Raw genomic sequence first — 27,329 nt, 5'->3', positions numbered from 1 at the left:
CTTCCGGCGCGTGCGTGACGTCAGAGAAGGACGCCACACTTGAAGAAGGGGCGGGAGGCAGCGGCCTGGTCGCTGTCATGGAGTTAGCTCAGCAAGCGCGGGAACTGAGTTGCTGGGCGGCGGAAGAGATGGAGGTGCCCGTGGCGGCCCGGGTCCCGGAGTCGACGCTGCGCAGGTGAGAGCCGTTCTGGAAGTGAGGACTCCCCACCCTGGAGATGGAGTCTCCCGGGATGAGACCCACATCTTCATCCAAAAACGCGCCGTCCTCCCCTCCCCCCTCTGCCCCGGTGAAAATAACCTTTGAGGGCGCTCCTGCCGCAGTGCGATTAACCCTGGAGGGCGCTCCTGCCCTGCAGGTAGTAAATCCAGACAGAGGATCCTGAATTGAGTGAGGGCATCCTGGTGGTGACTCCCACACTCCCACCCCCATCCTCTGAGGCCACCCAAAGTGGGGTCCCTTGCACTAGTGGGGATCCTCCATGAGTTAGTAATAAAGCTCTCTTTTATCAGTGTGAAAATTGGATCTCCAGGGTAAGGCTGTTCCTCAGTACATCACCATCCACCCCAGCTAGTGAGGACACTCAAGTCAGCAAAGACCACCACTCAAGACCTCAAAGACCATTCAAGACTGAATATATAGGAGTGATGACCCACAACTGATCATGAGAGGGCCCTTTCTGGCAGTGTAGCCCTCACCCCACCTCTAGAAGTAACTGGAGATAATCCTTTGCCAGGAGAAAGGGAGCACTCCACCAGGGAATGAGAATACCCCTACCCCCAATGAGATGCACACTCTCTGAGAACTCCCCAGGAGGGAATACCTTACCCCCCAAATTATGGACCCTCCCTCCCGTAGAGATGAGAATTCCCTAGTAAAGGTCTTACCTCCTCACCACCCTGCTAGTGAGGATCCTCCACCCTGTATGATGTCCCAGGCATACCTTTACATGCTGTTCCCACAGGCTGTGTCTGGGCCAGGGGGCCGACATCTGGGCCTATGTTTTGCGGCACGTCCACAGCCAGAGGTGAGCCTGGCCACAGAAGGGAAGCTGTGGCAGAGAAGGGGCCCAGGAGAGTCCCACTGTAACTCCCCTTCCTCCTACTTCTCCACTTAGGAACGTCAGGAAGATCCGGGGAAACCTGCTCTGGTAACCAGTCCTCAAAGCTGTCCCTTCCTGTCTTCCCCAGCCCCATCCAACCATGTCCCTGCCCCCAGCCTCACATGTCCCGTCTCTCCCCTGAAAGTCTCCATCGTCCTCTCACTCTGGTCTCATTTCCTCAGGTATGGCCACCAGGACAATCCAGAGGTGAGAAGCATGTGCTGCAATGTTTTATTTCATCCAAAAAAAGGACTTACAGATCTTCTGCTTTGGGTTCAGCTCTGTGCTGGGTGATGCCAAGGGTCACTGTGTCACAAGACAGCCCGATCCCAGCACTCATTTGCAGTCCAGGGGGAGGAGGTGTAAGCTGTGACTGGGGGGACATGGATATGAGGCATCAAAGCTGGTGAGGTTGATGGGAGAAGAGACAGGCTTGGGAGAAATGCTGAGGCGAGAATGGGACCCAGCGTATGCATGGTGCCCAGGTGACGTCTCAGGGGAGGCTTCCAGGAGACCTCAGGACACCAGGTGTCGGGCTCAATGGGAAAATGAGGACTGGGACAGAGACAGGAAACAGGTTGGGGGGACAGTGAGGCAGTCCCAGAAGGAAGGAGGGGAACAGGAGAGTACCCTGGTGCTCTTCTTCAGGCACTGAAACTGCCTAGGGAAAACCCTGTGCCAAGTAACTGGGCGGGTGAGAGACTGCTGCCCTACACAGAGCAGTCAGGCCATGCATCTGACCCTGTACCTGATTCCACCAGGCCCGCCGGAAGTTGGAGCTGGAAGCTGCTGTTGCCCGCCTGCGGGCAGAGATCCTGGAGTTAGACCAGAGCCTGGAGCTGATGGAGCAAGAGACTGAGGCTCAGGGTGAACCATGGGGCTGGAGAGATGGGCAGCAGAATGGGGTGAGGGAAAGCACTGATGGCCACCCCTGTTCCTCTCACAGACATGGCCATGGAGCAGAACCTACAGAGCATGCGAGACACCCAGCGCCGTGCTCTCCTCCTCCGGGCTCAAGCTGGGGCCATGCGAAGACAGCAGCGTGGGCTCCAGGATCCCATGCAGCGACTGCAGAATCAGCTCAAGCGCTTGCAGGACATAGAGAGGTAGGCCTCAGGTGTCCAGGGAGCATCCCTCACCAAGCTGGGCATACAGACATTTGTAGAGACCCAGTGCTCTGCCCAGACCCCTTCTGGGTTCTAGAATTCTGAGCTCCACTCCTTAGGATTTAATGTCCATGGAGCCAGGAAGTTTTGCCATCTCAGCCACCTGTTTTTCCAATGCCTAGAATGGTGCCAGCTGTATATCTAGGACACAATTGCTGGGGGGAGAAAAAAAAAACAGTAAACAAGGGACAGTCCTGCCTTCATGGAGCTCACATTCTGATGCAGAGGAGACAAGTGGTAAACTAGGACACAGACAAACCCTATAATCATAGGTGGAGATGAGCACTATGAAGAAAAGGTGATATAGAAAGGGAGAGGGACTTGCTACTCTAGGTACAATGGTCAGAGAAAACCTCTCTGAGGAGGTTAACATTTGAGTTGGGGGAGGAATTTCCATGGAGAGGAACAGCAAGAGCAGAGCCCCCTGAGCCTGGCATGTGGGAAGAACAGCCAAGAAGCCAGTTCAGCTTAAATTTTGAAGGCAAGGGGCAGAGTAATAAGGGAGTAGGTTGGAGAGGTGGACAGAGCACTGTGGAGGCATTGGAGTTTTATTCTGAGGCTGGGTTCATGCCCTGGCTCAGCCACTTATAGCTGTGTGACTTTGGGCAAAGTATTTAACTGCTTTGTGCCTCAGTTTCTAAGTTCTGTAGAAGGGGGATAATATCAACATCTACTCTAAAAGGTAGGTATGATAATTGAGTTAAATCAGCAGAGTGCTTAGAAGCATTCTAATTGTTGTTATTCTGCGTGTGATGGAAACCCATCACGTTTTCAAAGGTTTTGAGCAAAACAGGGACATGATATGCGTGAGGTTTTAACAGGATCGTTGGCTACTACTGGGTGGAGAACAGACTGCAGAGGGTAAGAGCAGGGAGATGGATGAGGAGATTAATGCAGTCATCCAGCCAGATGACTGTGATCTCATTTGGGGGTTGGCCTCTGAAATCCAGGCTCAGTGATCCCTGTGACTAGCTTTGCTAGCAGCAGGAGGGAACACCAACCTCTGTGCTGCCAGCTGCCTCCTCCCAGGAACCCCAGCCCCAACTGTACTCTTCCCTACAGGAAGGCCAAAGTGGATATAAACTTTGGACCCTTGACATCAGCAGCCCTGGGCCTGGAGCCTGCGGTCCTGGTAAGAGTCCTGGGCCAGCGGGGAGAAAGGTGGGGTGTCCGGAGTTAGATGGACCTCTGGGCCCCCCTCATACTACACCCTCTTCTTCACAGCATGATGTCCGAACAGCCTGCAGCCTCCGGACCCAGTTCCTACAGAGCCTCCTGAATCCTCAGGCCCAGGGAGGCAACATTCCGTGAGTAGCCCTCAGCCATCAGAGACCCTGTAAAAAACCTTGTTACAGACACTGTACCTCTGGGCTCTGTCAGCCCCAAGCCCTGCCCTGACAGGGCTCCCAGGCTGGGAAGAGAGGAAGCAGACCTTTAGAGATAGTGACGACCCAGGTAGTCAGGGCTCTCAGAGGGTGGGCAAGCCTGGGAGGTTGTGGGTACCCAAAGGAGACACCTTACCCAGCTAAGGAGGCAGAGAGGATGGGTGCTTTGGTGAGGAGGGATAAAAGATTGAGAGAGTGTTCCAGGTAAACAGCACACATGAAAGGGTCCAAGGCCAAGGCATTGATATGCTGTTAAGTGGGACACGCAAGTCTAGCTGGTATAGAGGAACCTGGTTTCCAATCTTTAACATGGGGACAGTGACAGCCCCTACCTTACAGAGTGGCAGTGATCATTAAAGGGTGAATTAATGTTTCTTGTAACATTCTCTGTCCCCTTCCCCAACTCCACAGAACCCTGCAAGATGACCACTTTGGAACTTCCTACCAGCAGTGGCTTAGCTCAGTGGAGGTGAGGAGCACTCTCAAGAAACGCTACACCCCCTGCCCCATGATTAAACCTCAGGGAGCCAGTACCTCACTCATGATCCCTACCCCTTCTCCATGGAGTCCCAGCTCATAGCCCTGCCCCCATCCTGCCCTGACTTCACCCCTCTCCCCACCAGAGCCTACTGACAAACCACCCTCCAGGCCACGTCCTGGCTGCCTTGCAGCATCTGGCTGCAGAGCGGGAGGCAGAGATCCAGTCCCTGTGCAGTGTGGATGGGCTTCAGGATACGGAGAGAACCAGGTGGGGTGTTGGTGCTCCCAGGCAGCGCCGGGCGGGTGGCTAGTTGAGCTGGGACAGGTCAGGACCAGGCAAGGTGCCTGCCAATGGGAACTGAGGCCCATTAACCACTCTGGCAGGTAGGCTGACACTGGTTACCTACAAGGGGACAGGGCTTCTCCCACTACAGCTCAGTCCTTATTCTCAGGTCCCAGGCACCAGACCAGTCAGACTCCAGCCAGACCCTGCCATCCATGGTGCATCTCATCCAGGTGACCCCCAGGACCCTTCCCAGGATTCCATCCCCTTCCCACCCAAAACACCTCGATCCCCTCCCTGCCCGGGACCATGTCACCCTGACTTTGTGCTCACTCCAGGAGGGCTGGCGGTCTGTGGGTGAGCTGGTCACCCAGCGGGGCCCCCTCCTGAAGGAGCAGCAAGTCCTGACCCTGCGCCTCCAGGGCCTGATGGAGAAGGCGGATAGATGTATCCTGGGATCCAGCGAGAGGTGAGGAGTCTCCAAGGGCCATGGCCTTTAGGCCATGTCTCTCCCAGGGGTCTCAGAATATGGACTTCTGCACTCTGGCTCCTGTTTCAGCCTCCCTGCTTGCTCTGCTGGGTCGTCTCCCTATGCTTACGGTTCCTTGTGCATCCTTGCGCATCTGATCTCCCTCCTCTGCCGAGAATCTTAGTCACCTTCCTTCTCCTTTGTTCTTTCCTACTTGGGCCGCAGGCAGACTTTGGTGCTGGGGCTCCGGGTCTGTGCCCTGTGGGCCAAACTCAAGGCCCTGCATGCCCTGAGCCAGGAGCTGGAGGAGGCTGCTGGGCATCGGCAGATTCTGCTCAAGGAGCTGCAGGCCAAACAGCAACGGATCCTGCACTGGCGCCAGCTAGTGGTGAGAAGTGGGACTGCAGGAGAAGTGGCTGGGCCTGATGGAGGGCCTGAGTGAGACTGGGAGCCTTAGGAGCCAGAACTGGGCCTCCTGGTGAAGGGAGAGGGCTTTGGTGAGACTCCCAAGAGAAGTCAGGGCCTGTGCAAAGGGGTGAGCAGGAGCAGAGGCTGGGAGGTAAAACGGAAAATCAGCCCATCTCCGTGGCCTCTTGGTTGCCTAGGAGGAGACACAGGAGCAGATCCGCCTGCTCATCAAGGGCAACTCATCCAGCAAGACACGCTTGTGCCGGAGCCCTGGGGAGGTGAGATGGGAATCGGGGCCAATTCTGGGGAGGGCTGGGCCTCCTCGGGAGGGGACTAAGCAGCCTCACGCTGCCTTCCCATCCCTTTCCTTCCCCACAGGTGCTAGCTTTGGTTCAGCGAAAAGTGGTCCCCACATCTGAGGCAGTGGCTCCACAGAGCCAGGAGCTGGTGCGGTGTCTGGAGCAGGAAGCCCAGCACCTGCCCCATCTTCCTCTGGGCCCCTTGCTGCAGCACGGCCCCGGAGGGTGAGATGGGGGTTGCCACATACCCTGTCGTGGATGACTGCTACTCCCTGGGCCCACTCCTAAAACACAGTCCTAGGGTTCCCAGGCTGCCAGACCTCACCCTCAGCCCCACCTCCAAGTTCCTGGGCCTCTGGAACCCGGCCTCCCTCTCAGTGCCCCTCCCAACCCACTCCGCAGGTTGCAGCCCTTCCCTACGGTCCTGCCATCCATCCACCAGCTTCATCCTGCATCCCCAAGGGGCTCCAGCCTCATAGCGCTGAGCCACACACTGGGGCTGCCCGCGGGGAAGGTGAGTGCCTGTCACCTCGGACCTGTCTTCCGACCCCGACCTCCGCCCCAGGTGACTATCCTTCCTCCTCCCTGCAGGCTCCGGAGCTGCTCCTCCCGAAGGCTGCCTCTCTTCGCCAGGACCTTCTGTTCCTCCAGGACCAACAAAGTCTCCGACACTGGTATCTGCTCCACATGAAGACCAGCCTGCCGCCAGGACCGTCTACCCAGGGTAGGCCTGCCCCATTTCCTTATCCAGCATCCCAGCCCCTTCCCAGGACCTTCAGCCTCCAGAAGAAATCACAAATACCCACTGCTTACACAGTGCCCACTGTGCATTGAGGTCTTTGAGCATGCTCGCTAGTGTCGTCTGCACAGCATCCTTGGGGGTTCTCTCCATATTACAGAGGAGGGAACTGAGAAGCAGAGGGCTTGCGAGCTGCCCAGATGGCTGAGCTAGATTTGAACCCAGGCCGTCTAACATGGGTCTGTGCTCCTAACCACTAGGTGACACTGCTCATCAAACTGCCAAATATTCATCCATCATCAAACGGCAGTATACTTGAGTAGTTACATACCAGGCTGTGTAGGTAAACTATTGGATTTTTTTCTCAGCAACCCCTCTTCCTTGCTGTATGGTCTCCCTCTGCCTGTTTCCTCTGCAGTGGACTAAGCATAATCATTAATAATACCTTACAGAATGGCTGGGAAGACTCAGTCAGGTGACCTGAACAGGGTATTGAGCTGTGGCTGGCTGCAATTAAGCATTCTGTGTCCCTTGTGTGATTCCAGTCTCTACTATCTGCACATGCACAGTCTCTTCTAGTCCTTACCATGAGGGAAGGGAGTATAAGATTGCAGTTTACAGAAAGGAAGCTAAAACTCAGAAGTCCTTTATTACTGGATTCACTAAGCAAGTACTCACTGTGTATATGCCATGTACTAGCCCCCGAGATGGAGAAGGAAATGGCAACCCACTCCAGTACTCTTGTCTGGAAAATCCCATGGACGGAGGAGCCTGGTAGGCTGCAGTCCATGGGGCTGCTAAGGGTCAGACACAACTGAGCGACTTCACTTTCACTTTTCACTTTCATGCGTTGGGGAAGGAAATGGCAACCCACTACAGTGTTCTTGCCTGGGGAATCCCAAGGACGGGGGAGCCTGGTGGGCTGCCGTCTATGGGGTCGCACAGAGTCAGACACAACTGAAGCGACTTAGCAGCAGCAGCCCCTGAGAATTCAACAGGGAGAGAGGTGAGAGCTGTCCAGCCCCACGGTGTCCCAATTGTAGAAGCAAAGAATTCAAAAGAGAAATAGGTAGAAGAGGTGGCTTGAAGAGAAGTGAATCAGTGTACTATCAGCAAAGCAGGAAGAGACCATTTTCAGGCCTTTGAGTGGCCACTCTTCAGTGGGCAAGGAGCAATGTGAAGGAACAGCAGAAACAGCCCAAGACGTGGCACAGCATTGTTCTACCTCGTGGGCATCAGGGACTTTTAACATATCTATAACTGGAACTCAGTTCTCTTTAGTCCAGAAAGCAGTTCTGTTTTTTTTCCCTCCTGGTTTCCTTCCCTCAATAAGTGACCCCACTGCCCTCATGCAGGGGCTAAAGCCAGAAACCCAGGAGTCATCCGTAATTTTTCTTAGTCCTCTGAACCCCTGCCTTCAACCTGTCAGTAAGCCCTGTGGGTCCCCTCTCCAGAGTGCCCCCATCTGTCCCCTGCCTCACTAGCCTATGGCTCAAATAATTCCATCTGTCCCTAAGAGTGCCCAAAGAAAGGGCAAGTGTCATGCCTGAGGTTACAAGGCCAGGAAGGGGTTCAGACCCGAAGGGTCTGACCACACTGCTGATCTGCACTTACTCTGAGCTGGGCTTGTTCTGAGTCTGTGGAGAGACACTAGACGAGTCACAGTCCCCCGGGGAAGACACCAGTGGAGTGAAGGACTGCAGCAGTCTGAGGAAGCAGCTGGGGTGAGGAATGCTGGGAAGGGCTGCCAGGAGGAAAGATGGTGTCTCCAGTGGGCCTGGGGACAGATGAGGCTTTTGCTCTGCAGTAGTGAGCAGAGGCCACATGGAGCATTCCTCAAGTAGTAGGCTGAGAGCTTGGGCTTGGTCTTGGGCGCTGAGGAGCCTTGGAGGGTTCCAAGCAGGAGAGGGAAAGGATCAGGTTTAGGCTGTGAGATCACTCTGGCTGCCATGTGAAGGATGGACCAGTAAGAGGCCGAGGCTTGGCGCCTAGGAGGGAGGCTGGGGGTAAGCAGGGAAGCAGGTAGGACACCGAGGGATGGACCATGGAGACTGAGGGGGAGGGAGGAAGGTATTCAGAAGGACACCTGGGGCATGGTGGGCTTGCACCTGGTAAGAGGACCTGAGAGGAGAGAGAGGTTTAGGAGAGATGCTGAGGTGAAGACTAGATGATTGGAGACTTGGTGACTGATTAGCTGCGAGGCACCCGGGAGCCCAAGGATTCAGTGCTGCCCCCTGGGTTTCTAACCTACAGAGCTGCTGCAGATCCAGGAATCCCAGGAAAAGGAGCAGAAGGAGAGTCTGGGACAGGCCCTGAAGCAGCTGGAGAACCTGCTGAAACAAGCACTGAAGCGAGTCCCCGAGCTCCAGGGAGTCGTGGGGGACTGGTGAGAGGGGGACCTGACGAGGTGGGGGCTGAACTGGGCGCAACGGGCAGAACTTAGGCCAGGGGAGGGGGTGGGGGGCTGCTGACAAGCAGACCGTGGTGTTGAGGATTGGCTAGTGAAGGTCTGGAGGCCCTGGACCTTCCCTTTTAACCCCATCCCCTTCTCCAGGTGGGAGCAGCCAGGACAAGCTGCCCTCTCCAGAGAGCTCTGCCAAGGCCTGTCGCTGTCCCAGTGGCAGCTGCGCTGGGTCCAGGCCCAAGGTGCCCTGCAGCAGTTGTGCAGATGAAGAGGTAGCTCAGAAAGAAATCAAGAGCTTTGCACTTGTTCATCCCAACACTTCACTTCCCTTAAGACCTCCGGAAGAAAGCGTTGCCTGGACACGTCAGCCCATGGTCTCTACCACAGCTGCCGTCCCGCATCCCTGGCTGTTCTCAGTTGTTCCTCTCAATTGCCTTGCACTGTCCTGTCATTGTACTGAAGCCAAGATGAACAAGGTACCGTGGGCCTCACCCTAGCTGAGACTCTCCTCATCACTTTTACCCTCAGTAAGAAGTAATCAAGTGCCTGCTCTAAACACTGAGGATCCAGCACTAAAAAAATGGACAGAAGTCCCAGCCTTCAGGGAGTTGTCGTTCTAGGACAGGAGAACAGACCGCTGACAGAATAAGTACACAAAATATCTAGTATATGGAAGAACTGCTATGAGAAGAAGCGACTGCAGAGGTGCAATGTTAAATAGAGGGCTACAGAGCAAGGCACCACCCTGTAAAGGCAGTGAGGAGGAAGCAGCCGGGTATGTGAGGAGCGCCTGCAGAGGGGAGACCGCAGCACGGGCAGAGGCCCTGGTTCACATGTGTTGGTGTGAGGGCTGAGGAGGCAGTGTCACTGTTGGAAGAAGAGAAGGTTTAAGAGATGGGATTGTCTCTGAGTTTTTATACAGTTGTTTTTTTTTTTAACATTTAAATCTTCGAGCCATTTGGAATTTATCCAAATGGATTCCATTTTGTCTTATTTTAAGCACTTCCAAAGATTCTCATTCAGAGCAGTGGTCACCTCTAAGGGAGGGGTAGGTGGCAAGGAGGAGACAAACTTTCTAGAGTTAAAAATATATTGTGTGTTGAAGGTGGTGAGGGTTACACAGGTGTATGGATTTGTCAGAACTAATCTGGCTGTACTCATTAGGTCTCTGTATTTCACTGTGAACTATCTTCAATTTGTAAAGTAAAATTTTACCCACCTAAGCTTTATAAAGTAGATTTAGATATTTTTCATACACTAAACTTCCATGGCTAATTGGGTTGTATCTGGTTGTATCTGGCTGTATCCAAGCCCACTCTCTGTCTGACTCTTGTGTGCCGTCCCCACAATGTTTGAGTTTTAAAGGCTGTGTAATATGTCGTAACTGCAGTGACTGGTTGCCATCTTGCTCTTGCTTGTCAGTGTTTCCCTGTCTCTACTTGCTGTCCTTTTCTCTTAGATGAAATTAACTTTATACCAAATTTGACTGGTTCCAGAAGAAATACATAGATGGGAGTTTTACTGGGGTTGCAGTTAGTCTACCAGTTAGGGATATTTGACATCTTTGAGATTTTAAACCTGATTTTCCACCTCCCTTCCCATAGCTCCTCTCTTGACCTCCAGAGCACCCTCACTCCCCAATGCCCCTCCTGTCCCTAGCTGCTCTTTCTCAGTCTTCACACATTTGCTTTCCCACATGCCACCTTAATGCTCCCCCCTCCTTTTTCTTCTCTTCATCGCACTTTCCAGCCACCTCCCTACTGAACAAGGTGATCCTTACCCTGTCCTTGCTTAATTTTTTCCTGTAACATAGCTTCTAACATATACTATTTTACTTTATCTTTTATTGTCCTTCTCAAACAAAATGTGACCTCCACGAAGGCGAATTCCTCTGTAAACTAGAAGCTGGACAAACTTTCTTCAATATGATTTGAAATCCATATGCAATAAGGGGAAATAATACGGACAAAAACATAAAACACATTTTTACATGATTTAAAAAAAAAAGCAAAGTTAACAAGGAATGACTAATTAGGGGAAAATGCTTGCAGTTTATACCATAAAAGGATGTGTGAGTGTGTATGTATGTGTGTGTAGTGTCAAAATGGAAACGAAAAATTCCAAATCCATAGAAAAATGGATAAAATATATGAATGGATATATCAGTGGGTGTGCCATATGGAACACCTGTGAGATAATCTCCAGCAAAACTATATGAGCACATACTCTTTGCCAAAATAATGCTACCTATAGGAATCTATCCGAAGACATACGGGGCAAAACATAAGTTGTGGCACTATGTACAAAACTACTAGATCACATCTTCAGAAAGTCAGAGAGGGTACAGAGGGGACTGTTTTAGATTAAAAGAGACATGACAGCCAAATGTAATGCAAGATATTGATTGACTCACAGGCTGTTGTGATTTTTAAGTGTTTGGGTTTGAAAGTACATTTTTAAATCAATGGGGGAAATTTTCATATGAGAAATGGAAAATTGGTATATTGGAAAATGTATCTTTATTACATTTCTTTGGTGTGATAATGATATTGTGGTTAGATGAGAGAATGTGTATCAAGTATTAAGGATGATGTCTGCAACTTACTTTCAAGTAGTCTTATTGTTCATAATACTGATTTTTTTATTTTGATAAATGTTTAAAATTTTGAGACCTAACATCATATATTTTGAAATTATGTATATTAGACTAAAGCATAAAAGTATCTATGCTAACATTACTGGGGACCAAGTTTTAAATGCAAGTGAAAAGAAATACAAAGATAAAATCAAAGAAGTAATACCCTGTGATCTTTCGTTTGAATTGGAAATGCTAGAATGAATTCATAGATTTTTCTCTTTCTTAAACAAACAAACAACAAAAGAAATATATATATATAGTTCCCTAGCTAAGTCCACAGAAAACCTCTACATACAACCCAGTAACCCTCATGCCCAGCTTGTGGTCTCTAAGTACCACTTCTGACTCAAAGGAACCAAGGATCCTTGGGGAAATAACTGATTCTAGTCTGGGGCAGGAAATGTACAAAATGAGTACGAAGCATTTTGTGCCAGCAGCAAGGAAGTACTCTAAGAATATTGGGACTGCGTCAAAGGACTCAGAAGTCAATATGAAGAGGTTGTTGATACTTAGTCACTAAGTCATGTCTGACTCTTTGAGACCCCATAGACTGTAGCCCACCAGGCTCCTCTTGTCCATGGGATTTCCCAGGCAAGACCACTGGAACGGGTTGCCATTTCATTCCCCAGGAGATCTTCTGGACCCAGGAATGAACCCAAGTCTCCTGCATTGCAGGTGGATTCTTTACCTCCAAGCCATCAGGCAAGCCCATTAAGTCTAATACTCTATCTTAATAGAAACTTCCCTTGGATCTAAAATTTGTAGTTGGGCCCACATACTCACGCTGCGCTTTTACAGTACCCAGAAGGATGATAAATTTTGAAGCATTCACTGCAGTAGTTTGCACTACAGTCCATGCAACTTTTTGTGGATTCTTGAGGCGATGGTTTACAAAGGTCACACATAGTGGCTGTGGCTGCCCTGGCTGCCTGCCGATATCTTTCAACAATCATTTCCCAAGTGAAATTTCAAAACAGACCATTGATTCCCCATGTTCCAAGATCCACATCATGCTCACAGCCAGGACAAGGAAAAGTAGTTGTCCTAGGGGTCAATGAGTTGCACTTCCAGCCTGTGTATTTAGTAAGTCTATTTTTTTATATCAATAGGAAAATGAATAGAATGAAAGAAAAGGAGGGGTCATGCTTTGGAAAGATATGTATCTAAATATATATATTCCAAAACAATACTCAACATGGCTCCATATGAATCAATTTGTGTACTAAAAATTTTTTAATGGCTTTTCCTTGGCATATGAAAGATAAGCCAAAGCTACTAAGTAGTTATCAAAAAGATATTATTCTATAGTAAATCTCATATAAAAACCACATTAAATCAAACATATGTGGACAAAACATATAATACAATACTACACAGGGTCAAGATCTTTTGAAAGTATACAATTAACCTTTATAGTTATTTTTATATATCATACCCAAAGGGATTTGGCTTGCATTTAAATGAAAACATCCTTGACTGATTGATAGGAACTCAGTTTATACATAAAAGAGCAGGAGTCCTTACCCAAGCCATGGTCCATGAATTGACTCCAGGAAGATTCAAATAGTTTAGTAAACCATTTGAAATTGTATGGAAAATTTTGCATCTATGTATCCATACATATTGGCTAAAGATGGGACATTTTGAACCACAGTTAGAATGACTTGAAGCATATAAATATGTTTGAAAACATAAGTTTTTGTTGATATTCATACACATATACCTCATTGGTCCTTTGAAGGGTGCTAGTAACCAACTCATTTCTTATCCCCGCCCCCCATAAAATAGGGAAAGAGTCAGGCATTTTCTGTTCCTGTTTGTGAACAAGTAACCCAAGTTCTGAAAAGAGGAAGTTTATAAAAGTCACTAATGATTTTAGAGAGAATGATAAAATTTGAAAACCACTATCTTCCATACATCAATGAAGAAATAGACACAGGTGACGATGATCAAGCACTGCTAAAACTATGAATGGAAGGGCTGATTGAGCTTTTTTAAATGGATGAACAGGATGACACTGCTGATCAATCTTGGCATCACTGAAGCAGGACAACCAGACACCACCTGCTCCTGACAGGACAGTGGTGGTGGTTTAGTCACTAAGTCATGTCAAACTCTTTGACCCCATGGACTGTAACCTGCCAGGTTCCTCCATGGGATTCTCCAGGCAAGAATCCTGGAGTGGGTAGCCATTTCCTTCTCCAGGGCATCTTCCCAATCAAGGAATCAAACCTGGGTCTCCTGCATTGCAGGCAGATTCTTTACCGGGCTGAGCTAAGCTACATGTAGGATTCAATGGCTGGTTTATAACAGCACTACCTCTTAAGCATTCTTTCAGGAAATTAAACCTAAATCTAATCAAGCTTCTGTCAAGAAAGGGAGAGGGGCCAGTGAGGAACAAGTGAAACAATGTAATTAGTTAAATCCAAAATGTGAGAAATCCAACAGCACAAGTGATCAGTTTCTCCAACAAATAGGGAAAAAGAGAGAGTGTGTGTCTAGGGGAGAAAGAGAAAAAAAGTGAGGAAGGTAAAGAGAAGGTAAAAAAAAAGACTTTAATAAGCTGAAACAATTTTAGCAACTAAATAAGTTATTGAATAATAACCAAAAGTATAAGATATCCATGAGTCCATACTGATACAAATGATTTAATAATTTTAAATGAAGGGGATAGACTAGACATCCCCTATGCAAGACAAAGAGCTTGAAAAGGTTTTTGTTTTTTTATTTTTATCTTTAATTGAAGGATAATTGCTTTACAATATTGTGTTGGTTTCTGCCATACATGAACATGAATCAGCACAGGTATACGTATGTCCCCTTCCTCTTGAACTTCCCCCCTCCTTTCACCCCATCCCACTGCTCTAGGTTGTCATAGAGCCCTGGTTTGAGTTCCCTGAGTCATACATCAAATTCCCACTGGCTCTCTGTTTTACATACGGTAGTGTTTACATTTCCATGCTACTTTCTCCATTCATCCCACTCTCTCCTTCCCCTCCCCCGGCATGTCAGCTAGTCTGTTCTCAAGGTCTGAGTCCCTATGCTTGCCCAGCAAGTAGATTCATCAGTACCATTTTTCTAGATTTCATATACATATGTATGTTAATATATGATATTTGTTTTCCTCTTTTCTTACTTCCCTCTGCATAATAGGCACTAGCTTCGTCCAATTCATAGAACTGACTCAAATGTGTTCCTTTTATGGCTGAGTAATATTCCATTATGTATATGTACCACAGCTTCTTTATGCATTCATCTGTTGATGGACATCTTGGTTGCTTCCATGTCCTAGCTTATAAATAGTGCTACAATGAACATTGGGGTACATGTGTCTTTTTCAATTGTGGTTTTCTCAGGATACATGCCAAGTAGTGGGATTGTTGGGTCATATGGTAGTTTGTTTTTTTTTCATATGGTAGTTTTATTCCTAGTTTTTTTAAGGAATCTTCATACTGTCTTCTGTAGTAGCTGTATCACTTTACATTGCCATCAACAATGCAAGAGGGTTGAAAAGGGAGGTTTCTCCAGAATTGAAAGAGACGCATGTACCCCAACGTTCACCGCAGCACTGTTTGCAATAGCCAGGACATGGAAGCAACCTAGATGTCCATCAGCAGACGAATGGATAAGGAAGCTGTGGTACATACACACAACGGAATATTACTCAGCCATTAAAAAGAATACATTTGAATCAGTTCTGTTGAGATGGATGAAACTGGAGCCCATTATCCAGAGTGAAGTAAGCCAGAAAGAAAAACACCAATACAGTATACTAATGCATATATATGGAATTTGAAAGATGGTAACGATAACCCTATATGTGAGACAGAATAAGAGACACAGATGCATAGAACAGTCTTATGGACTCTGAGGGAGAAGATGAGGGTGGAACGTTCTGGGTGAATAGCACTGAAACATGTATATTATCATATGTGAAACAGAACACCATTCCAGGTTCAATGCATAAGACAAATGCTCAGGGCTGGGGCAATGGGATGACCCAGAGGGATGGGATGGGGAAGGAGGTGGGAGGGGCGTTCAGGATGGGGAACACATGTAAACCCATGGCTGATTCATGTCAATATATGGCAAAAACCACTACAATATTGTAAAGTAATTAGCCCCCAACTAAAATAAATAAATTTATTAAAAAAAAAAAGGGAGGTTTCTTTTTTTTAAGTAACTTTATAGTAGAGAAACCTGACAAGTGCTACCTCAGGAGATTAAAGTTAATAATAATTCATGTTGACAGTATGTACCCTTGATATGATAAGAATTGCACTTTACCTCTGCGGTCTTCCCCCTCATCCTCAAAAAAATATAACCTCAGCCTAATAATGAGAAAAACATCAGAGAGGTCCCAAATGTGAAATATTCTACAAAATACATGACCAGTACTCCTCCAACTATCAAAGTCATGAAAAAAGAAAGAGAAATTGTCACTGGCAAGAAGAGCTTAAGGAAACATGACAATTATATGTTACATGTTATCCTGGATGGAATGCTTGAACAGAAAATAGATGAGGTAAACACTAGGAAAACTGAATAAAGTATGGACTCTAGTTAATAATTTTTAAGGTATCTTATTCTCTTCTTATAATATCTCTAGCACAGAAGCAAGCAAACTATTTTAACAAATCACTCGTTTATGCTGATTCAAACTGGAACTTCAAAAAACCAAGGCAGGCAGTACAATTAAGTTTTAAGGGGTGGGATAGGGGGTGAAGAAGACTGACCCACTGATCAAATGAAATGTGGGCCTTACTTGGATCCTGATTTTTACAATACTGTTGTAATATAAAGACATTTTGAGGCAGGGAAAATAGAACGCAATCTAGGTGTAAGATGATAAGACAGTTTCCTGGATATGAACATGTTATTTTTTTAAAAAAATACTCCTTATTTAATAAACATCTTATCTGTTACACATTATGAAGCAAGTACGGGCGAATTGACAGATAGCTTCAATTTGCTATAATGTAAAGCGAAAAAAACGTATAGACAAAACAAGGGTAAAATATTAGTAAATTCTTGAGGCACGTGGATGTTCGTTATATTATTCTCTCTACTATTGTGTAGTTTTTAAAATATTCATAAAACATCTTGAGGACTAAAAAAGAGAGAAAGCTGTGTCTCAAGAAAGCACAAACACCAAAACTATACACGTGACCTTCTGAGTTGACTTATTTGACTACTGTCCCTTGGCCTTTGCATGAACTATTCATCCTACCCAGAGTCTCTATACTCATTTTATCTAGCAGAAGTCTTCAGGTGTCACCTCCTCCTGCAGGAGGTCAGGCGCCTCCTCTGAAATTCCCACATCACGGTCCTGGTTTTTCTGGAAGTCACTGGTAGCGTGTCCGAAAGTGGACGACCATGGCTTCCAGCTGTCTCCAGCCCCATCCTGCCCTGGGGTGACTGGGATGTCACTGTGTTTTAACACTTCCAGAACGGGTCTCGCGGTGGCACAGGAGGGACCTCCGAAATTCCCAGAGTTCTCAAAGGTCAAGTTTCCACTTTAGGGGCGGGCCGTGTTCCCCCATGAAGGCGTGGCCGTCTCTCTGTGTTGCACTCTCCTAGACTCAGTTTCTTCCGTTGACTCGTTTCTCCGGCACTCTGACTGGCCTATATTTCTCCTTGGGGGCGGACCCTCTGGGTGTGGCTAGGTTCTCATTGGCCATCACTCCAAAGCCCAGCCCTGTTGACGCATGATGTCATGTGTCGGCGCCCGTCGCTTTCGCTGATACGTCATCCGCGAGCGCCCACCCTGACGTAGCCAGAGAGTATACAGCGGAACCGGCGGAGGCGACTGAGCGGAGGCGGTAGTACTGGCGACACCGACGGCAGCAGCGATGGCCGGAGCGGGGCCAGCCCCGGGACTCCCGGGTGCGGGAGGACCTGTGGTTCCGGGCCCTGGTGCCGGCATCCCGGGAAAGAGCGGCGAGGAACGCTTGAAGGAGATGGAGGCGGAGATGGCCCTGTAAGGCCCGCGATAGGGAACGATAAAAGCCGTTCTAGAGTCAGAACCGTCGAGCCCTGGAGCCTCCAGGCCACGATGGACTCGATATATACTTCTGTCTTGGGGAAATGGGACTTTCGGGATTGTGGAGACGAGAGTTAAGAAGGAGAGTTTGGCAGGGGTGAAAGCGCTGTCGCGATATACCCACCGTTCCAGAATTGGTGCAAAGTCCTGAGCTGTGGTGTCTGTCCTGCCTTCCCAGGTTTGAGCAGGAAGTTCTGGGGGCTCCCGTAACAGGAATCCCAACTGCCGTGCCTGCGGTGCCCACAGTCCCCACGGTTGAAGCGATGCAAGTCCCAACAGCTCCTGTGATCCGCCCAATTATCGCGACCAACACATACCAGCAGGTACGGCTGAAATAAGGCATAGAAGAGAGCACAATGCCTCAGACACATGTTTGTATACGGAGAGCTATTGACATGCTGGTTTGTTGATTAATTAGCATGACAAATATTTTAGGTGTCAGGCACTGAGGACTCGGTAACGACTGAGACAATAATTCTGCCCTTTGCATGCTTTTATTCTAGATCATGGTGGCCCGTAGAACTTTCTGCAGTGATGGAAATGTCCTGTATTTATTTAAAATTCATATTAGAGTTACATAGTTTCTCAGTCTCATTAATCACATTCAAGTTCTCCATATTTAACAATATGTGACTAGTGGAGAAAGAGATTACCAAAGAGTGAACAAGCGAATGAAACTTGTTCATTCTCTCGACAAATAATTTTCAGGTGCCTCTTCTGTGCCAGATGCCAATCTAGGCCCTAGACATATAGCAGAGAATGAAACAGAGAAACATTCACTACCTTTTTGGAGTTTCTGTTTTACTGTGGAGAGACAGATTAAAGTAGATTAAGAAGGACAGAATTTTATCAGCATGGTCAGGGAAGACCTTTCTGAGGAGGTGATATCTAAGCAAAGATATAAAGAGCATGATGGAGGGAACTATGCGGATATCTGGGGAAAGAGTATTCCCAGACAACTGTTGATCTGCAAAGGCCATGAGGTAGGTGCATACTTGACGTGTTCAAGGACCAGCAGGGAGATCAGGGTGGCTGGAATGGGGTGAGCAAGGGAGAGAATAGGAGGAGATAAGGGCAGAGAGGTGATAGAGACAGATCTAGTAGGACCTTGTGGATCACCATAAGGACCTTGGTTTTTACTCTGGGATGAGAAGCAGTTGAAGGATTTTGAGCAGTGGGGTGATATGGTCCAACTTAGGTGTCGCCAGGGTCACTTTGGCTATGTTTAGAAGACAGACTGTAGGGGGCCAGGGCAGAATCAAGCAGTCTGAGGAAGAGGCTACCATCATACTCTAGGCAAGAGATGATGGTGGCTTGGAGCAGGGTGGTAGCATGGGAGAGGAGGAGGACAAGCTGGACATAATTTCAGGTAGTGGTGAGTGCTTTGGGGAAGATGAAGCAGGATGATGAGAGAAGTTACACCAGGGAGGGACTAAGGACACCTTGAGCTAGTGTGATCCCAGAAGCCTCTCTGAAAAGTGACGTCTTAGCTGAGACCTAAAGTTTGAGAGATAGCCACACAGTGCAAAGAACAAAACCCTTGATTCCCAGGTGAGCCTGCCAGGCAGCTTGGGGGCACTGAGTCAGACCCCTCACCCCAAGCCCCATCCAACAGGTCCAACAGACTCTGGAGGCCCGAGCAGCCGCTGCAGCCACAGTGGTTCCTCCCATGGTGGGTGGCCCACCTTTTGTGGGTCCAGGTAAGTAAGAAGTGGTGGGACGAGGGAAGCAGGGTGGTAAAAAGGGAAGCCTGGGACTCTCCTCTCCTCCCCCCCACCATCCTCATCACTCCCCTCCCAACAGTTGGCTTTGGCCCTGGTGATCGGAGTCACCTGGACAGTCCAGAGGCTCGAGAAGCCATGTTCCTGCGGCGAGCAGGTAGGTCTGGGGCCAGAGAATCCCACATTTCACCAAGCACTCTTGTTTCGACTACTTCACCCTCTCCATTTCATCCCCAAGATATTATTGTCTTTCTAAAGCATAAACCTAATCATGTACTTTGTTGATTTGACGTTAGTAAGGCTTTACTGGGTCATTGAAAACCAGCCCCCTTATTGTGATTCCTAATCCATATTCTTTGCTGTTTCTTCATAACAAGTTATACAATTTATTTGTTTATTATGGTTATCATCTTTTGCTTCCTCTAAAATATAACGTCTTTGAGGGTGCCTGCCATCTTGTAAGCATTACACGCTCTCTTTTGATGGGATGAACAAACCAAACCATCAAACAAGCACCTATGGTCCTCATCTGACAGTCAAGACCTTACATCAGCCGGCCCCTTGCAGGGAGAGATCCCCATTTCCTTCCCTGGAGCCCCAGACATTGCTGGGATGTGCCAGCAAGGCTCTTGTTTAGGTCCCTTCCCTCTCCTGCTCATTGTCACCCAACTTTAACCTTCCAGACCTATCAACTAAACTAAAATCTAGCTAACCAAAATCAACTAAAATATATCATCTCCACAAGACACTCTTACTTCGTGTTGTTGAGATGACTCTTACACACACAGTCAATTTTTGTGACATTAACTTCCTTACAGGTAGGAAAAGGATATGTGTTCTGTAATGTTCTGGTGTCATCTCATTAGATCAAACTTGTTAATTGTTTCAGTTAAATCCTGATAGACTCTTTTATCTGATATCTGAGGTTTAATATCTCCTATACTTTAGTATGGTTTTGATGAAAGTGCAAATCTGACCTAGTCACCCTGCCCAGCTTCCAGCCCTGCTGTGGCACCCCAGTACCCTCTGGAGAACAACCACTGAAACAGTCTTTCAGCCACCAAGACTATGCTTGGATGCCTACTGACCTTTTGACCATCCTCTTATGATGCTCTCCAACTCCTGACTTCCCCTATTGGAATTACGCTAAACTAAAGAGAGAAAATTTTTGGTTTATAAGCGTTCTCCTTGCCAGTAATATTTCCAAACTTACCCTTTGCATTACCAGCTCTTCATTATCCTTTGGGTCTCAGCTCACAGGTCCTTTTCTGCCAGAAGCCTTCTCTAGTCCCCCTGGTGTCCCTCTTCTGAGTTTTCTACTGCCAGCCTCGGTCACCCTGCCTGGGCTTCCCTCATCCCAGCCCTGATCACTCTGGCTGTCACTCTGGTGATGAGTCTGTTCTTTTCTGCTCTGGACCAGGAGCACCCCTAGGGCCTGTGGTCTTTAGGTGTGCCCCTAGCATTGCCCAGGACAGGGCCGGGCCCAGAGGAGATCATCAGTGGTAAGTGTTGCTGAATGAACAAATGAAAAGGACCCTGCATCTCCCAGAGGGTTCCCCAGGCTCTTCCGCAGAATTTCTTGGGTGCTCAGAGCACCCACAGGCACATACTTTGCCCTGAGTGCCCCAGGCCCCCTTGACACACACCCTCATCTCTCCCACAGCTGTGGCCCCCCAGAGTGCCACTATTCTGCGTCCAGCCTTCGTCCCTCACGTGCTGCAGAGAGCAGGTGAGGGGGCAAGGTCATCATCCCCGCCACATAACTTCTCCCCAAGTCCTCCAACTCCCCCACTAACACCCTGACAGATTCTGCTCTTACCTCTGCAGCAGCTGGGCCCCGCCCTATGGCCCTGCGGCCCCCTCACCAGGCCCTCGTGGGCCCCCCCCTGCCTGGGCCCCCTGGACCACCTATGATGCTGCCACCGATGGCTCGGGCCCCTGGACCACCCCTGGGCTCCATGGCTGCTCTGAGGCCTCCTCTGGTGAGTTGGTCAGGGAACTGAGGGTCAGGTGCGGTGGACAGAAGGACCCTCATCCTGGCCTGATGAGCTGTGTCCACCAAGTCTGCCTTTCCCCGGCTTTACGTGTCTCTGCCTCTGTCTTTCCCTGTTTCTTCCTGTGGCCATATTGTTCTGTTTTTTGCTTTTTTTGAGGGAAGTTTAGAGAGAAAACACAAATTATAGGTGTATTTCTCTTTGTGTATCTGTATTTTTCCTTTGATTGTCCCTCCCTCTTCCTGTCTTTATGGGGTTTTTTTGGTCCCTGTGTTTGTCTGTCTCTCTGCCTGTTTCTCTATCCCTGTGTTTGTCTGACAGGAGCAGAGACACTGTTCCTTGTCCTGGTGTCTCTTGCCTGCTCTCTGGCCCCGGTGCCCTTGCTCTGTTGTACAGATAAGGGTGAGAGGGAGGTGTGAGCCTGTGATCTGGCCCCCCTCATGCCCTCCTTTTGCCCACAGGAAGAGCCAGCAACACCCCGAGAGCTGGGCCTAGGCCTGGGGTTGGGCCTAAAAGAGAAAGAAGAGGCTGTGGTGGCGGCAGCGGCCGGGCTGGAGGAGGCTAGCGCAGCAGTGGCAGTGGGAGCCGGGGGTGCCCCAGCTGGCCCTGCAGTCATTGGGCCCAGCCTGCCACTGGCCCTGGCCATGCCTCTGCCTGAGCCTGAACCCCTGCCCCTCCCGCTGGAAGTTGTGCGAGGCCTTCTGCCCCCGCTGCGCATTCCTGAGCTCCTGTCCCTGCGTCCGAGACCCCGGCCACCTCGGCCTGAGCCACCCCCTGGCCTCATGGCTCTTGAGGTAAGCAGGGAGCAGAGTAGTGGGGGACAGAAAGGTCTGGATGGGCGGACAGCGGCCCATGGGCTTCCCAACACAGAAACACATGTCATCCTCTGTCCACAGAGGTAGGAAGGACCCAGGAAATTGGAAGGGTTGGGAGAACATGGGGAATAGGGAGGCAGACACGCACACACACCTGACACCCAGAAGCATATCCTGCACTTTAACTATGGAGACAGGAGAACTAGGGGGACCAAGTGGGAGAGCCTGAAGAGGGCAGATGGGCCCAGGAGACTCAGCATCTAGCCCTTTGCACCCTTCCTTTCCTATGTAGGTGCCAGAACCTCTGAGTGAGGACAAGAAGAAAGGGAAACCAGAGAAACTGAAGCGCTGCATTCGCACAGCAGCTGGGAGCAGCTGGGAGGACCCCAGCCTGCTAGAGTGGGATGCAGGTGAGTGGGCTCGAGTGCAGGGTCTGTGCTGCTCAGCCAAGGAAGGTGGACCGGGTAGCTCCACACCTCACTGTAGGGCAGGACTGTTGTTAGCCCACCTGGAGAGCCAGACTGTGGCTCAGGGGGCAGGCCCTCCCCCGACCACCGAACAGAACTGGGTAGAGGGGATTGGTGCGTAGGACCTCTGGCCCATTTCTTTCATGAGGTGCCTGGCTTGTTAAAGGAGAAAGACCATTCTTTTTTTCCCTAACTTTTTGTGAGAAATTTTAAATATTGAGTTGCACAGTTAACTATATTTCAACCACCTAGATTCAGCAATTAACATTTTGCTATCTTCACTGTAACCCTCCAGTTGTATCTATTTTTGGTTTTTGCTCAATCATGTGAAGTTAATTATAAATGAGGTTATCACTTCACTCCTAAATACCTTAATATTCATCTCCTAAGAAAAGTAATATTTTCTTTCATATCATTATATAGTTAACACATCTAAGAAAATTAACAGTAACTATGTTATCTCATATTCTGTTTATATTGTGATTTTCCCAGTTGTCTCCAAACTATCTTCTTATAGCTGTTTTTCCCCTGAACCAGGAGGCATGCAGTTTTGTGTCACTAGATTATCTTTTAAAGAGAATTGTCTCCCTCCCACTGCTTTGTCTTAGGTATAATAGTTTTTTGAAGTGTTCAAATCAGTTGGTTTATGGATGGTCCTACCCTCTTAAGTTTGTCAGATTACTTCTGCCTGGCGTGACCTTACTTGTTCAAGAGTGCCCTCAGTCACCACCAAAGCTGTGAGGCAACCACAGTGGTAGCCAAGGAAAGGGGCCTACGTCCCACCTCACTCCTTTACTTCTGCCTCTTTTCCTGGGACCATCTGCCCACCCCAGGCCAGAGCCGTGCAGCACTGGCCCAGGGGTGGCCAGGCGGTAGACTCTAATTCTGTGACCTTGGGCAAGTCACTCAGCCTTTCAAGCTTCGTTTTCTAGCAAGAGGATAGTAACAGTATATGCTTATGGGGGAAGGGATTCTTTGAGCTTGAGCACATTTGGTCAAGACCAGGCTCCCAGGGACGGTGGAGCCTGGTGGGCTGCCGTCTACGGGGTTGCACAGAGTCGGACACGACTGAAGTGACTTAGCAACAGCAGCAGCAGCAGGCTCAGCCCGGTAGGTATATCCAAAAATGGCAGCTGAAGTTGACCTTGGAGAAGAATCAGGCAGTGTGTTCAGGTTTCAGGGACTCAAAGGGGATCAAAGTGGGCTTTGCAGAGGAGGCAGAGCTGAGGAATGATGAAGTCTGCAGTCATGGGGTGCCGTTATGGGAACCAGTGGGTGACAGGGGCCCAGAGAGTGTCCGTGGAGAGGTGTTCAGGAGACCAAAGGATGCTGGGGGCTCAGAGGACAGGCGAGGGCTGTGGTGACAAAGGTGGGGCTTCATCACGGGACTGGGTGAGGTGGCCCTGGCGTGGGGCAGGGCAGTGCCGTTAGTTGAAAGTGAAGGCTTTGGAGCCAGATAGATGCTTGAGTTCTTGTCCCAGCTCTGCTGCTTGCTGATTAACTTTGGGCAGGTGATTTGACCTCTCTGTGCCTTGGCTTAAAGGGTTGTTGGGAATGCCAGGTGTGTGAAAATTTTATGTGTGCTTAGCAGAGAGCCTAGCACAGGTAAATACTATCCAAGTGTTGGCTGTTATAACTAAGAGGACCTCAGGTCAAGACTGCTGGGATACAGAAGGAAGAGGGCTTGGGGGATGCTCCCAGAGAAGGTGGGATCATTTCAGTAAGACAGACACCAGGCCACACATGTGTATCCTCTGGTCATCTCTCTTCCAACCCCAGATGACTTCCGGATCTTCTGTGGGGACCTGGGCAATGAGGTGAATGATGACATCTTGGCCCGAGCCTTCAGCCGCTTCCCATCCTTCCTTAAGGCTAAGGTGATCCGCGACAAGCGCACGGGCAAGACCAAGGGTTATGGCTTCGTCAGCTTTAAGGACCCCAGTGACTATGTGCGCGCCATGCGTGAGATGAATGGTGAGTGTGGTCTCCCCTGGGGTCAGTGGGCATGGCAGGCATCTGGTCTGAGCCTAACCTTGAACCCTCTCTTCCCACAGGGAAGTATGTGGGCTCTCGTCCCATCAAGCTGCGCAAGAGCATGTGGAAAGACCGGAACCTGGACGTGGTGCGCAAGAAGCAGAAGGAGAAGAAGAAACTGGGCCTGAGATAGGGTCCGTGGCCAGGCACCCGCTCCCATCCGGCCGGGCGCTGGTTCCTCCCCACAGTTCTTTAGAAAACCCTCAACTATCCACCCACCCATCCTCCCCAACACCAGTTTCAATAAATTTATGTTCATTTCCATCCTTGGCTAGGCTTGGAAGCACTCTTTGGAGAGCAGGGCTTAGCATCCTCCACTCTGGAGATAGTGGGGAGCCTTGAAAGTTTACATAAACATGCAGATGGGCATCTTCAATGCTGCTACATGCCCGTTAGATCTTCTTGAAACCTCTTAAGTGTACACTGAGTGCAGCTCATTCCTCAGAGGAGGAAGTAGAGGCTTAGCGCAAGGTCAAAGCCAAGTGGAGGCTCACACCAGTGGTCTTCTGACTCCACCCTGTGTTCTCAACACCAAGGTAGTGGATCTTCAGGTCTTCACCCTGCCCTTCTGGAGCTCAGAGCTTTCCAGGCTTTCATTCATTCATCCACTTTCATCAGGGACCTGGACAGTGTGTGGTTACAGTGGTAACAAACAGTGTTCCTAGCTAATGGTTCAGTGGCAGAGATAGGGCCATTGCCAGACAATGACAGCCCAGAGTTATCAGGGTTGGGCTGGGGAACCATCCCTAGGAGTCCAGGAAAGCTTCCTGAAGGCACTGGTCATTTCTGAAACTGTCTCATTCTCTTCTATTAATATCATTCTCTCTCCTTGTCTCTGCCATTCTCACCCTTTAGGTCTCTGAGACTGTTTTCCAGTTTCTTCGCTCTGCCAAAACCTAGTTGACTTCTGCTCTCTTCGAATGTTTATGCCTCTTTCTGTTTCTCTTGAGTCCCCCTCTGCTTCTTGTCTCTTTCTAAATGTCTCTGAGTCTCTCCTCTCTCTCCATCTGTAAGTCTCCCCAGCTCCTGTTTCCCAGCTCCAGGCTTATCTCTGCCTGTCAGAAGTAAGTGTGCATGCAGGACCTTGAATGCCAGACTGAGAGCTTAGACTTTACCCTGAAGGCAGCAGCCAGCCATGAGAATCTGAGACAAAGTTCAGGCAGGGGACTGGCATCACAGATTTGCACTTTAGAGAAAACTGCGGTTCAGAAAGGAGGTTGGAGCAGTGACCAGCCAAAGGAGGGAGATGGCATGGGGAGGGGACAAGGGTCTCCCAGGGGCATAGCCATCAGAACCCCAGATTGGGAGGGGAGAAACAATACCGAGGCTTCTCCAGAAGCCAGTCACCGAGGAGAGGTGTCAGATTTCCTCTGTTCCGGTCTTCCTCCCTTACTGCCCACTCTGACGTCACATTTTCCAGTCTGGTTAGAGGGGTGAGGGCCTCCTTTCAATGACAGGAAGTGCCCTTCAGCCCCCTGCCACCTGGCTGGACCACCCAGCTCCAGAACCCTCAAACCCCATCCCCACATCACTAGCCCTTCCCTTCTCCTAAACCCCTTCTATTCACTGCAAGCAAGGGAGGAGATGCGAATGATTCCAGAAAGGAGGGTTTTAAACATGCATTTAAGTCCCAAGGGGAGAGAAGAACAATGGGGGTGAGAGACAGATGGACAGAGATGGAGGAAATGTAGTGAGCAGAGACTGAGGGGTTGGGAGGAAGACAAAAAGAGGAAGAAAAGAGAGTGGTGGGTCAGAGGCAGTACAACAGGAAAGGGAGTTGGGGGGAAAAGTCCAGAGAGGGAAAGAGATGGAAACAGATAAGGAGGTAGGGAGAGAGATAGGAACACTTAGAGACAGATGGAGAGGGACTGAGACACCAGAAGAGACTTGGGGGACTTCCCTTGTGGTCCAGTGGTTAGGATTCCACACTTGAGGGCAAGCGTTCAATGCCTGGTCTGGGAACTAAGATCCCACAACCAAGAGTCAGGCCTGTCACAACAGAGGACACCAACCCAGAGCAGGAAGACATGATGAGAGACCAGCTTCAGGGAGAGGAGGCCCCAGGCCTGGTGGGGTACAGCAGATAGGAGATTCCTTTCAGAACCCTGGGTTAGATGGACGGAGGGACCAATGACTCCTGAGGGCTCTGTGGTTCAACCAACACTGGGTCCAATCCCAGCACCAGCCACCCACTGTGTAACCTAGTGAGTGGCTCTTCCTCTTGAGGCCCAGTTTCCTTTGTGTAACACAGAAAGGCAATGCCCACACCCCCAGAATGGCAAGTGGTTAATGATCAAACTGGGTGAATGTTGGAAAAGGTCCATATTTAAAAGGTTTTTTCTTTTTAATTTTTTTTTAACACACAAAAAATTTTTGTATTGGAGTATAGTCAAACAATTGGTAGTTTCAGGTGAACAGCAAAGGGACTCGGCCATACATATACATGTATCCATTCTCCCCCAAGCCCCCCCTCCCATGCAGGTTGGCACATAACATTGAGCAGAGTTCCATGTGCTATACAATAGGTCTTTGTTGGTTCCCATTTTAAATATAGTGTGTACATCACCTTCCCAAAGTCCCTAACTATCCCTTCCCCCCAGCAACCATAAATTAGTTTTCTAAGTCTGTGAGTTTTAAAGAGGTTATTTTTAATGATACATATCTAGTTATCAATATTGCAGGATGGAAACAAGCATAGGTTCTGAAGTCAAGCAACCAGGATGTAGGGTTGCCAGATTTAGGAAATAAAAATACAAGGCACTTAGCTAAATTTGAACTTAAGATAAACAACAAATAATTTTCTAATTGTATGTTCCAAATATTGCATGTATGTATATGTTGCAAGTATACATGGTTTTGTTTTGTTTTGCTGAATCATTGGAAA

The 27,329-nt window shown here is 49.0% G+C and overlaps 2 protein-coding genes across 15 annotated transcripts; both read left to right on the top strand.

Annotated features, from left to right (window-relative positions):
- Positions 1 to 22: 22 nt before the first annotated feature.
- HAUS5 (HAUS augmin like complex subunit 5) lies at positions 23 to 11,524 on the top strand. Of its 11 annotated transcripts, none has more exons than XM_081516876.1 (19): positions 23 to 175; positions 963 to 1,025; positions 1,116 to 1,148; positions 1,283 to 1,307; positions 1,862 to 1,967; positions 2,047 to 2,206; positions 3,329 to 3,398; positions 3,491 to 3,573; positions 4,063 to 4,120; positions 4,275 to 4,399; positions 4,584 to 4,647; positions 4,837 to 4,883; positions 5,109 to 5,271; positions 5,489 to 5,569; positions 5,670 to 5,815; positions 5,993 to 6,104; positions 6,182 to 6,314; positions 8,583 to 8,715; positions 8,884 to 11,524. In XM_081516876.1, exons 1-19 carry the CDS (start codon positions 78 to 80, stop codon positions 8,999 to 9,001), a joined length of 1,818 nt encoding a protein of 605 aa, XP_081373002.1. In that variant the 5' UTR covers positions 23 to 77; the 3' UTR covers positions 9,002 to 11,524. The 11 variants fall into 11 exon arrangements, with proteins under 11 accessions (XP_081373002.1, XP_081373000.1, XP_081373001.1 ...); XM_081516874.1 differs by having other exon boundaries at positions 4,753 to 4,883; XM_081516875.1 differs by lacking the exon at positions 963 to 1,025 and having other exon boundaries at positions 4,753 to 4,883.
- Positions 11,525 to 17,143: 5,619 nt separating this feature from the next.
- On the top strand, positions 17,144 to 24,709 carry RBM42 (RNA binding motif protein 42). 4 transcript variants are annotated; one of them, XM_081517005.1, is made up of 10 exons: positions 17,144 to 17,351; positions 17,593 to 17,737; positions 19,030 to 19,114; positions 19,218 to 19,292; positions 20,799 to 20,864; positions 20,963 to 21,117; positions 21,591 to 21,923; positions 22,237 to 22,354; positions 24,191 to 24,385; positions 24,466 to 24,709. In XM_081517005.1, exons 1-10 carry the CDS (start codon positions 17,224 to 17,226, stop codon positions 24,576 to 24,578), a joined length of 1,413 nt encoding a protein of 470 aa, XP_081373131.1. In that variant the 5' UTR covers positions 17,144 to 17,223; the 3' UTR covers positions 24,579 to 24,709. The 4 variants fall into 4 exon arrangements, with proteins under 4 accessions (XP_081373131.1, XP_081373130.1, XP_081373133.1 ...); XM_081517004.1 differs by having other exon boundaries at positions 20,942 to 21,117; XM_081517007.1 differs by lacking the exon at positions 20,799 to 20,864 and having other exon boundaries at positions 20,966 to 21,117.
- The last annotated feature ends 2,620 nt before the right edge of the window (positions 24,710 to 27,329 follow it).

Source organism: Giraffa tippelskirchi, chromosome 7 (genome assembly GCF_054371585.1).
Source record: "Giraffa tippelskirchi isolate mGirTip1 chromosome 7, T2T-mGirTip1v1.2.pri, whole genome shotgun sequence".
In the NCBI taxonomy this organism is placed as follows: Eukaryota; Metazoa; Chordata; class Mammalia; order Artiodactyla; family Giraffidae; genus Giraffa; species Giraffa tippelskirchi.
Note: the sequence above shows the minus strand (reverse complement) of the source record. Positions and strands in the feature narration are given on the sequence as shown.

Bases quoted from the DNA above. Each gene is read 5' to 3' on its own strand.
- RBM42 (XM_081517004.1), top strand. From the start codon at position 17,224: ATGGCCGGAGCGGGGCCAGCCCCGGGACTCCCGGGTGCGGGAGGACCT. The intron at 19,293-20,798 runs GTAGGTCTGGGG...TCTCTCCCACAG, and splicing joins CATGTTCCTGCGGCGAGCAG to CTGTGGCCCCCCAGAGTGCC. The intron at 24,386-24,465 runs GTGAGTGTGGTC...CTCTTCCCACAG, and splicing joins CGCCATGCGTGAGATGAATG to GGAAGTATGTGGGCTCTCGT.
- HAUS5 (XM_081516874.1), top strand. From the start codon at position 78: ATGGAGTTAGCTCAGCAAGCGCGGGAACTGAGTTGCTGGGCGGCGGAA. The intron at 4,884-5,108 runs GTGAGGAGTCTC...CTTGGGCCGCAG, and splicing joins ATCCTGGGATCCAGCGAGAG to GCAGACTTTGGTGCTGGGGC. The intron at 6,105-6,181 runs GTGAGTGCCTGT...TCCTCCCTGCAG, and splicing joins TGGGGCTGCCCGCGGGGAAG to GCTCCGGAGCTGCTCCTCCC.